At 44.8% G+C, this 12246-nt stretch overlaps 1 protein-coding gene across 10 annotated transcripts in view; it reads right to left on the reverse strand.

Annotated features, from left to right (window-relative positions):
• FBRSL1 (fibrosin like 1) overlaps positions 1-12246 on the reverse strand; it is a 724351-nt gene that overhangs the window by 364541 nt on the left and 347564 nt on the right. For all 10 annotated transcript variants that reach the window (XM_054006760.1, XM_054006766.1, XM_054006761.1 and 7 more), the window contains exon 3: positions 10080-10181. In XM_054006760.1, the coding sequence (XP_053862735.1) occupies positions 10080-10181 (102 nt within the window). The remainder of the gene's footprint in view (positions 1-10079; positions 10182-12246) is intronic.

Raw genomic sequence — 12246 nt, forward strand, 5'->3', positions numbered from 1 at the left:
CTGCCCCTCTTTCAGAGTTCAGTGCCTAAGTCCAGTGCCTATCTCTGCTAGCGATTCATGAACTGGGAGACGATGGGCATTGGGCCACCTAAGTTGCATACAGGCCCCAATCCACTAGACATGCTCAGGGGGCTTCTAACTCCATATCAAACTGCCAGGTAGAAGGAAACCTCCCTTGTAACCTTTAGCCTAGTGAATAGGGTATTCACCCGGGATGTGGATACCCTGGATTCAATTCCCCATTCCGCCTGAGGAAAAGAAGGCATCTGCCACCTTGAATGTGAGTGCTCTAACCACCAGGCTATGGAATATTCTCATATGGGTCTCCCTCAGTCTCTCCTATTAAAGTTGTTCCACTTAATTAAATAATTTAATAATTAAATATTAATTGGGCCAGAGATAGAGCTTGAATGACTCAATAGTCTAGTGGTTAGAGCACTCACCCGAGAGGTGGCAGATCCCTGTTCAAATCCCTCCTACCCCACCACCCCCAGCCTCGGAGCAGGCCCACCAGATCAGGCCCTGCATGCAACTTAGGTGGCCGAATGCCTATCTTTCCCAGTTTGAGAGTCCCTTTGGGGCTTCGGCAGGAGACAGATGTCTGGGTGCCTAGAGGGAGGCAGCATTGTGCACGCTCAGAGACAAGAACATAGGCACTTAGGGAGCTGTTACTGCAAAAACTCAGCCGCTGAGTGACTTTAGGATTAGGCGGCAGCTGAGCAGGAATTTTGTGGATCACAGTGGCACCTAAGTACCTTTGTGGAGCCCAGTCTAAGTCACTTGCCCAAAGTGATACTGGAAGTCCATGACAGAGCAGGGAACTGAACCTGGATCTCCTAACTCCTAGGCTAGTGCCCTAATCTCTGAACTATCCTTCTCCTCTCTGGAACACAGGTCCAAATTTATCTTCCCCACAGTCCATACAGCATGATGTTGTTAGCCAGCACTGAGAAGAATTAATAAATAATCCTGATAAAACTAATTTTTGGTTTAATTTCTATTCAGGGAAACTTACCTCAGACGGCCCCATGCCATTTATCCAATTTTATAGGCAGGATGAGTTGAGATACAAGGAGGCAAAATTCTCCATCTATCCATCCAGGCATTTATAACACTCTTATCACCATCATGTTAGTTCAACTTCAGCCTTTAAATACTGGTGGGATCTAGTATTTCTATTTCCCAGGATGGGCTTTAAAAACCAGACCTCACTCTTTGGATGGGAGGGAGGGGACAACAGAGGCCGGGAATAAGCCTGTAGTTTAACCAGGAGCATCTTTATGCAATTAGTCACACCCCTCTCTGTGCTAATGCAATGAGGTCAATTGACTTGCCAAACGTCAGACAGTGCGTCAAGTATTCATTCAGATTAGAAACCAGGACCTGCCTGGATAACCACACCACAATGTGATTTCTGGATGTTATGCAAAACTTGATTCATCTTCTCTCTTTAATTTTCCCATTTTATATGCTCATATAAACAAAGGGGTTTCAATGTTTGCAACAGTTAAAAACTAAACGGATTTCTTAATGGATACAAAATTATGTAAGTTCTAAATTTCTGTAATTGGCTTGACAAGCCTTTAGGAAAAAGAGAGCCTCCTATGAAAGAGGATATTAGAATCCCAGCACTAGCAGCCACAGAAAGGACAAGGAAAGAGAACTGAGGACTAGTGATGGTCAGATGGATCCTAGAAAGCCATTTGCCATGGAAAAACACAGAATTTGCATTTTTACAGAGAATCTTTAGTTTTTACATTTTGTGAAAAAAATAAACACATATACAGTTATCCGATCTAAATGGTCCCGGGGCTGGATAGGATAATAAAACATTCGGATAATCAGGAGAATGGGCAGGGATCTGCTGTCAGCTCTGGGTAGCAGGGCTCTGGCTCTCAACTTACAATACATCATTGTGTTCAACTGATACCTATATATACAGTGTGGCTAGAGAAACTAAAGTTCAGCGCAGGGGTCGGCAACCTCTGGCACGCAGCTCGCCAGGGTAAGCACCCTGGCGGGCCGGGTCAGTTTGTTTACCTGCTGCATTGGCAGGTTCGGCCTATCACGGCTCCCACTGGCCACGGTTCGCCGTCCCAGGCCAATGGGGGTGGCGGGAAGCCACGGCCAGCACATCCCTTGCCCGTGCTGACCCCTGGTTGCCGACCCCTGGTTCAGCGTTTCATTTTAATCGCAGAAAAATGCGGATTTGTTTTTTTTAAAAATCGGAGAATTTTGCTTTTTTTTATCATGGAAACTAGGATCCCTGGTGATGTGTGAACCTTACTTCATATACTGCATTCTGGGCAATAACATGAGATGACTGTTTCTAAAACTAAACTGGTTTTTATTGAGAGAACTATTTAGAAATGCTACAACTGCAACTGGCATTCAAGCCATGTGCAAACAGACTGGATTTTTGGTGCCTCCTACAAAACTCTGCCCTCCTGAAACCTGGGCTCCTCCCTCCATATTCAACGCAGGCTGCTGCAAATCTCACTACAGGTTCAGCTTGGGTAACAAGTGTCACCAACTCTCACAATTTTTGCAATGTTTGAGGCTTTGTTTAGAGCCCCAGCACCTACAAACAACTCATTATATAAGAATCTAAACTTACATTTGTTTTAAAAGAAGCAAGTTTCTAGTACTCATACTTGCAGAGAAAAGCTTGAAAATGTGACTCAAAAGCATCCTCGAGGGTCAAAAACCAAGAAGCAACATTAAATAACCCCAAATTTACTATTTTGGGTTAAAATCATGATTTTTAAGCCAATCTCATCATTTATGGGGTCATGGTTTGATAACTTTTGGGGTTACCAGTACAGAGTACCCACCTCCCAAATAACACCACTCCACTCTTATCTAGCATTTCTCAAAGAGCACTATACAAATCAGTATAATTCATCCTCATATCACCCTACAAAAGCCAGTCAGTAAAATGTGTTTCCCCATTTCACACATGGGGAAACTTCAGCTGAGAAATCTGGGCCCTGAGCACCCAGCAGTTTTCACTGAGTTCAACTGGAGCTATAGGGTATGTCTACATTGCAAAGAAAAACCCACGGCACCAAGTCTTAGAGGCCAGGTCCATTGATTTGGGCTCGTGGGGTTCAGGCTGTGGGGCTAAAAGTAGCAGTGTAGACGTTCCCCCTTGGGCTAGAGCCTGGCCTCTGAAATTGGACGAGCTGGGAGGGTCTCAGAGCCCGGGCTCCAGCCCGAGTGGGAATGTCTATGCTGCTATTTTTAGCCCAAGCCTCACGAGCCTAAGTCAGTTGACCTGGCCTCTGAGACTTGGCACCACAAGTTTTCCTTTACAGTGCAGACACACCCTTAGATGGTAAGCCCTTCTCAAAGTCAGGCCCAAGATGACTTGGCCCAGGCCACGCAGGAAGTCAGCGGAAGAACTGCGACTCTGCTTCAGAAGTTCTCAATTCCGAGGCTTGGGCTAACATTGTAAGGTCACACTTCCCCCTGTAATAAAAGACCCTCTCCCTTCTCTTCTCTCCCAACTCAGCTAAATCCTCTTTCCTTTTCATGACCTTGCTTTCACCCCTGTTAACTCTTGCTCCTCCTTTACTATACTCCTGTCCATAGCTCTGTCAGTGAGTCTCTGCTCAGCATACAGTCATGGTGAGGGGCTTCTAAATTGGTTCTCTCGTGACCATTATCCATAGGCAGGCCTTGGCTGGTAGGCATCTGTGCATACATCCATTTCAGCACTGTTGCTCTCCCTCTGGGGCCAGATCAATAGTCAATCAAGAAAACATGAGGATGCTAAAAAAAATTTCAGATGCTATGCAACTTTCCATACACAACTCTGCCAACATACTTCTATCTCAACTGACGATACCTTCTGTTATTCCTGTCCTCCCACATAAGCTTTGTTAATGCATCCAACTCCTGACTTGCACTGTCCTCTGCTAGCCATTCCTCAGCCCCACAACAGCATGTAAATGCACCTCCAACTTGACTTGCAATTTCTCCTACTATTAAATTACAACTAGCACTATTTATTTGTATTACAACAGCATCCAGCAGCCCCATTCAGGATCAGGACCCTATTGTGTCAGCGGCTGTATAAATGTGAAATAAGGGAGAACATCTGCCCCAAAGAGCTTACTGTTTAAATATTGGAAGTTTACGCTTCTGATGGAGCTCCTCCAATGCACCATCTTCCTAGGCCACATCACCTTTGCTATTCCATTCCTGAGCCCCAAAGAGCACTATCAATGCATCTTATTCCTCACCTGTAAGCACACTACACTATTTCTCTTCCAAACCCCTTCCTCCATCCCGAGCTAAGACTGTGAACTAACATGTGCCAAACTATGTGATGGTTTTGTGAAGTGGACAAATAAGGGTGGAGACCACAGGATTCTTTTATGCTTCTGATGTTTGATCATTGTCCTGGGAAAGGACTTAAGCCCTAGGCATACCCAATAGATCACCAGCTTGGCATACAGTATTGCACTTGCTATTACACCTGAAGCTGCTTTCATCCATCTGCCCCAGCAGTGGGCAGTGTAGTACAAAGTGTAGGAACATGAAGGGGAGAAAAACAATAAGCCTGATAGAACACAAAGAAGAGCAGTTCACAATACATGTGCAGCTGGAAAATCACTAGGGCTTTATTGTACACCTCTACTGGAGAAAGGATTTCACATCTAGACTATGTAATATGTTAAACACTGATCCAAAAACGGATCCAAAAACATTCAAGGAAGGGGGCGGTGGGGGGAATGGACTCCGCATTTCTGCTTTTTTGACCCAGGGATTTCTGTTTGCTTGTTACATTGTAAAAATGTTTTCAAAGCAGGCAGCTGGGAGAAAAGAGAGAAAAAGCCCAAAATGACTTACTACAGGGGCTTGTATTTTTGTGCACGGCCTAAAGTCAATCTCCTGAAAAAGAGAGTTTTGTCTCTAAAGTGGCCAGCACCTCTTGCAACATATTTCCTAATCAGCTAGTATTTATGGTCGATATTTTATATTTCCAATTTCCCCCTAAGGGCTCATGAGAAAGCAGCACACCTGCCAACCTTTTCAGCTGGGCCAATAATTGCCAATTTGCTCTTTGCCTTAGTATATCACTCAATTTAGCCCTTGCTGTGCCCTGCATACATCCTCATTCATCTAGGTGCCCCCATGACAATTAGAGTGTTAGCTTCAGCTAACTAGGGCAACTATTCTACTAGGGTTGGAAGACAATTATTAGTCTATTTTCCCATCTTGTGGCAACAAAATTGAGAATCCATGACAATTACATTCAGCAATTCTGTCCTCTGCTGCCTCCTCCTCTCCCTCTCCCCACCTTGCGAATATTTCAAATTATCACAGCTCTACTAGCACATTCAAATTTTCCACGTTCACAGGGAGTGAGGGTTCTATTTAAATGATAATGAGGGACGATCCATTCAATTTAGTGAGGGAGAAAATCCATTAAAATTCAGGCAGTTCTTAAGCTGATGGGTCAAGAAAAAGATAAAACCTTTTTTAAAGCCATTATACAAAGGTCCGTGTGGATTTTTTACACTGTTTGGGACATCAGAAAAGATTAGGACAATTACAGAAGGGAGGGGGAGCAAAACCCAAACCTCCCAGTTTTACTTGGGTCAACACAACAAGCAGCAATGGGGCTTATCTGTCTCTTAGTTCTTTGCTAACTTTCAATTACCTTACTATGAAAGATAGCAGAAAAAAATCCTGTTTTGGAAAGCAGCTGTTGACTTTGTGTTCTAAAGGAACCTGATAGGACACCAAGAACATGTGTTGCAGAGACCTTTGCTTTGTAATAAATTAAAAGGGAATTTACCGTTGACCATTCCAAGTACAAACAAGTGTAAATTCTCATCCTTCCCCGCCCCTTTAAAAAAGAATTATTTGTCATGCAAACATTGGTTAAAACTTCGTTTTCCCATAATAGGCTTATCATATCGATGAGAAACCAGTCCCAGCAAATCAAACCTTTGCAGTCAGAGATAATTTCACTAGTGTAATGTAATTTCACTAGTGTAATGTAATTTCATATACATTTTCCCCTCAACGATCTATAATAAAGGGCACTCCCAGCAACATCTGGAAAGATGCACTGTACAACACAGAGTGTTACTGGTATACTATAAAGCTTTAGTGCTCTTTCCACAAGGAAATTTCACTGTGCCAAAGCAGAGTGTGTGTGAGAAAGGGGGTGTGCATGGGTGTGTGTGTGTGTGTGTGTGTGTGTGTGTGTGTGTGTGTGTGTGTGTGTGTGTGTGTGTGAGAGAGAGAGAGAGAGAGAGAGAGAGAGAGAGAGAGAGAGAGACTCAGTCAATCACGTCACTTCAGTTTCCTATAGGGTGTAATTATTTCATGACAGACCAGGCCACCTCTTGCCTTCATGGTCCATCAGAGACTAAAGACATGCATTAATGTAAATAAAACACATCTTACTGGCACCCCATTAAATAAGTCATCTCAAGAAACAATTCATACAGAGAAACTAAGTTGCTCCTAATAGCACCTCCTAAATGCAGAACTGCACTGAAGTGAGAGAGGAGCAGCCAAGGAATGCCACAAAGGAATGTGCGTGATGGCCCTACAGTGCTCCCAGAGCAGTAACTTTAACGCATACATCCTTCTGCACACCTGCTGTGCCACAGTATAGCAGCCAAATCTGCTAGCACCTGCTTCATTTACTCTGGTTGTTGCTACAAGTTAATAGGGATGGAGGTGGGAGAAGAAGGCATTACAAAGCAGGCATCACAAGACTGTTTTGAGCCCAAACACACTGAGAAACAGCAGGACAGCTAGTCAGACTGAGCAAGCAATGGGCCAGATGCCTGAGGCAGCATGATATGTCAGCAAGAAAAAGTAACCGCTCTAGGACAATTGCGTTTCACAGCCTCAATTTGTAATCCCTCCAGCAGCCCCTAAGGGGGAAGAAAATAAAACCCCTTCCCTTTACATCTTTAGTGCACGATGGGGGTTTAATCCTCTGAGTGCCACACATAAGGGGTCAAGTCAGTTCAATTGCACACCATCCATTTGAAGGATACGCCAGGAGATGCATCTATAGAGCCATATGGGGGCCTTATCAGATGGACAGTAGAATCCTATGTTAATCCACACTCCTCATAGCATGCACACAAAAAATCTTGGGTCTTCTTCCCCACTTCTCTGCAAAAGTGTACCAGCAGATTGCAACAGTGCAGCCTTTGAAGGCTTACTTTGTAACTGTTACTAAATAGGCTACCAGACATTTACTACCTTGTGATGAATTGTTGTGAAGAGTAAATTAAAACTGAACTGCAATCATCAAATAACGAACAAAGTGCATTTTGTGATTCATCAACCTCGCTCTTCAAACAATGTAATTAGTCACTAACTGGAAAAATTCCATCATTTGTAATGGGTCGCTGGGTCATTAGAGCAACATAAGTGAGGTTCTACTGTATGCTCCTACCCATAGGCACCATGGCTGGAAGTCTCCAAGGAGCCTGGAAGAGTTGAACACCCGACTCACACTGAATTTCCTTGGATGAATAACTCCCTGTGAGAAGCCTACGGAGTTAGACACCCAATAAAATTCAATGAAGGTCAAATTCTTTAGGCTCTCATGCCGTAACATTGTGGGCAGGAGCGGCAGGTTTGTATAATTTTTGGAGGTGCCCAGAATGGGTCCAAATCCGCGCCCCCACCCCCGCCCCCCGCGCCTTGTAAGCTGATTTTAAAAAAAAATGTAAAAATGTGCAGGCTCTGGGGTAGGCTGGGGATGAGGGGTGGGGGCTTGGGCAGAGGGCTGGGGTGGGGGCTGTAGGGTAGGGCTGGGAATGAGAGGTTCACGGTGCAGGAGGGGGCTCAGGATGGGGCAGACGGTTGGGGTGTGAGGGGGTGCAGACTCTGGGGTGGGGTGGGACCAGGGATGAGGAGTTTGGGGTGCAGGCAGGCTGCTCCTGGCTGGGGCAGCACTCACCTCGCACCACTATCACTGCACATGCTCCTAGGGCCCCTCTCAGGTCCAGGAAGTTCCTTCGCCTCCCCTGTGGTGGGTGCAGGGGGAGGGGGGTTGCCATCACCTGTGCACCTCCTCCCCTGCTGCTGCCCCTCACTGTAGCTGGGGGATGGGGCTGCCTCTTGCCCAGCGTGGGGCAGGAGCAGTGACTGCTGGTGGGGGGCCCCCCTGTGCTGGTGGAGGGTCCCGCCGGAAAAGGGAAGGGTCCGTCCATCCGAGGCGGAAGGGCAGGGTCAGCCTGCCCTGGCACTAGTGGAGAGGGGGGGCGCTAGGACCCTGCGGAGGCAGTTGATGCCAGGAGCCGGCAGAGCAAGCACAGCACGGAGCTGCAAGGCGCAGCTGCCCAGGGCACAGGCAGGGACGCTCGGGGGAGGCGTGCAGGGGCGGCAGGCGGGGCTGGGAGAGAGAACCAGCCCCGAACATTGGTGGAGCCGGGCCTCCGTTGCTCTGAATATTGCTGGCGCCCGGGCACCACGGGCCCATATAACTTGCCGCCCTGATGGTGGGTGGGAAGAGAAAATAGCTCTCTCCCCACCTACAATGTTATAGGCGCCTCCAAGAACCTGTGACACTGGCTAACCAGTTGCCATCTAAATACTTTGACCTAAACTACTCAAAGCAATTGGTAGGTCTGAATCTTTTATTCTCTCCCCCCCCCCCCCCCCAGCTGTATTGAGCAGCATCAGTGTTACCAGCTGCCTCAGATCACATACTTGTCAAGAGTGACTAGAGGAAGAGAATCATGGAAAAAAAAAAAAAAAGACTATTACTGTCCAAACACACACAGTCAAAAACACACACACAAGATGATTTGCCCTTAAGGGATTTCCCCCCCCTTTTTCTTCTCCAGTGTGCTCAGATTCTTTATCCTAGAAGCAAATCACAGGGACAGCTTTTTTTTTTTTTTTTTTTCCCTTCCTCCCACCATGTAGGCTGTTTACAGCACCCCATTCACACTCAAAACATGTAGAGAGAATTTTCCCCCGTCACATTTCCCTGTCAGAGCTGTCAAGCCGAATCCCGCTTTAATCTGCCAGAAGCACTTTTCTGCTGACATTTTTAATAAATACTTTCAGCTTTTAAACACATTTGTGGGAGCCATTTTTCCCCTCTTTCTTTTTTCCCCCCTTCTTCTCCTGTAGAATGGGCTCTGAAAGCCTTAATGGCAAATACATTACACTTATCAAAGGCTTTTTTCCCCCTCCTTCCTTTTGCATCCTGAAGCAGAGGTAGTGTTTTCAATTTTAAAGCTAAATTAACTGTCCAATTGAATTTGGCTGGTGTGAGCCGTTTTCTGTGACAGGTTTTAGTTATGAAGCATATTTTACATTAATAGAACTCAACATGAAAACTGCTCGCCCTGGGATTTCTGTGGCTTGCCATTGAAATGTTAAATTTAATATTTCAGACATGCTTGTGCCAGCGTTTGATTATTGTTCTTCATTTAAATCTCTCCTAACGGGAAAGGTCCTAATTAGTAAAAAATCATGTTTTAATGAAGGCGAAATGCTAATTGCTAACACAAAAAGCCTTCACATAAAATTATCCCAGCACTGCCATTGATTTCTTGGTGACTAAAAAGCCCATTTGTGTGTTTACACACGAAGGCACCATTTACTTTTGTTTTATCATAACATTTCACTCAACATAGAGTTGAGTTTCCTGAGAGAAAGGCAGCTCTCCACCACCACTCAAAAAATGCTCATCTTTCAGAGGCAGGAAGCATAACAATAGGTGAGCCAGCTTTGCATCCACCATAATTCTATGCAGAAGCTAAAAACAAAAGCATCGGTAAAAAGCTTTTTACACAACTTTTTTCTTTAAAAAAATCTCAAGCCATCTTTCCCCTCAGGAATAACAATTCCATTTTGTTTTCCCATCTCTGATCTTTCACTTATCATATTATTTGCACCATGATTATAGTGTTTGCAAGGCAGCTCAACCACTTATGCCATAACATTCAATCATGACATAAAAAAAAGTTATTACACAGTGACCTCTGGATGCCAACATTTGTTCAGCGAGATTTATGAAAAGCCATGTCAGCAGCGGGAATTGCTGCAATGAAGCAGCGCTTGATTCTGGTACTTACATCACTGAGACGGTCCCTCGAGCTGCTCCGCTGAGAGCTTGTGGCCTCCCTGATGCTGTCTTCTTCGCTATTTCTGCCACTTCTGCTTGCAGGGACCTTCATCTACAGGGAGCAAACGAAAAACAAATAGAGGATTTTCAGGCACTGCTGCATCAACTGTTCCTGAGGTCACCAAACGCAGTTTCTCAAATGTGTTCACACCTATAATTTCACTGCAGTGTGGAGAAGATGCTCTTGAGTTCATGAGACTTTTCCAAAGGGTGGCTTACCCACTTGTTTCTGCATCCCTTTCTGTTAGCATTCAAGGAACAGGTGAATTTAGCACTCAGGGAAGTGGGACAGGCTGAGCCAAGTAGCTCTGATCAGGTAGACAATAGGCAAATTTCCCTCACAATCTACTACTAATGCACCTCAATTCAGACCTCAACCACTTCCATATTGAACATACTCCTAACTGTGTGGAATTATTATTAATATACACATGTCTAAGGCTCCCATCCCCATACTGAGCTACCATTACTTGTTTAGAAGTACATCGGGGTCTCAAAAGAAACAAAGCTCCCCTCACCTCCCTAATAGAGTGAAACTGCTTATTTATGTGGAATAAAATTTACTGTGTGATATATTACTGTGGAGTCTCCAGTCAGTATGCAGTAACATTATGTAATAAAATAAGTCATAGTTCTGTACTGAGACAGATCAACTCATTTCTCGAAAATCTACTATTACCTCACAAACTTCAATGTATTTTTCCTGACAATGTATGTATTTAGCCCTCTGAGGTAGGGAAATGCTTTTATCCTCATTTTACAGATCAGCAACTGAGTCAGAGAGAGGCTTATGGGCCAGATTTTTAAAGGTATTTAGACACCAAACAGGATTTTCAAAAAAGCATCTAGACACCTAAACCTCTTGGATTTCAATGTGTGTTAGGTGCCTAGATGCTTTTGAAAATCACACTAGGAACCTAAATGCCTCTTAGGGATGTCTGGCAGAGCAGGAAATTGAACATAGGTCTCCTAAATCCTAGACTAGTTCCCTAACCACTGGGCTATCCTTCCATCCTCATCACCTTTTCACTTGTGATCTGTCATTCACTGCCACATTCCTGGGATCATCTACTAACAAATTATTCTGTTAATTTCCTTGTGAAATACTGGGTGGAAGGAAGTGTTTAATTTATTAATAGGTTCTATTCATATCAGTCTGCTTCTATTTAAATTACACTATTTAAAATGTTGGTTTGTACAAATTGGTACTTTTAATGGCCATAAAATGCCCTTGTTTCCCTGGGTGCAATTTCATTGCATAATCTGCGATTCAATGGCCAGAGACATTCGCTGGTGGTTCCAGCACACGTTAGCACCTTCCGAGGGCATCGTCACTCCATGCCCATGGAGACAGCGCCCTTCAGTACAACACTCAGGTGCTTCAGTGCACACACTCAAGAGTGAAATGCTCTAGTACACCCTGTACAAAGCCCCCATTCAACGCTTGGTACTGTGGCAGTTAAAATGCCTCGGTTTCTTCTCAATGAATGTGCAGGGCACTATTCCCAGACTGAGGCCAACTACCGAGCTAGTCTGGAGAATATAATACTGCTTAGCTTCAGAGAGGGTCCCGTGCAGGGTTGAGATTACAGCACATCTGGACACGTCCAAAGGCGGAGGAGAAGAGGAGAGAGAGAGAGAGAGAGAGAGAGAGAGAGAGTGTGTGTAAAAGAGTCCACCATTCCCAATGTTACTAATTCCTTAATCTCAAACTCAAATATTCACCAGAAACACATAACAAGACTAAAACCTCCGAAGTTAAAGGTCTCACCCAGCCTGTTACTGAAGAGAACACAATCTTTCTTGAGCAGTAGTATGTCCCCCTGTTCCCTCACCTGACCTGTTTCCCTTTAATAAACTTTGGAGGAAAGAAACTACACCTACACATAGGAACAAATTGAGACAATTTGACCTGACAAGGTCTTGCACGGGCAAACAAATTAGCAGCATCACCGCTGCCATTAACCTTTCCGAGTAAATATCAATTATTAAACTTGCTGTACTACCTCTGTCCCCCGTTTGCTGCTGTGAATTAAGAGGGTCATCAGCCTTTTTGACAGATCTTGTTCATTTACACCTGCTGCCTGCCAGCAGGGGAGCCCACACACCCGCAGCCT

The sequence above is a fragment of the Malaclemys terrapin genome, chromosome 16 (assembly GCF_027887155.1).
Source record: "Malaclemys terrapin pileata isolate rMalTer1 chromosome 16, rMalTer1.hap1, whole genome shotgun sequence".
NCBI classification, from domain to species: domain Eukaryota; kingdom Metazoa; phylum Chordata; order Testudines; family Emydidae; genus Malaclemys; species Malaclemys terrapin.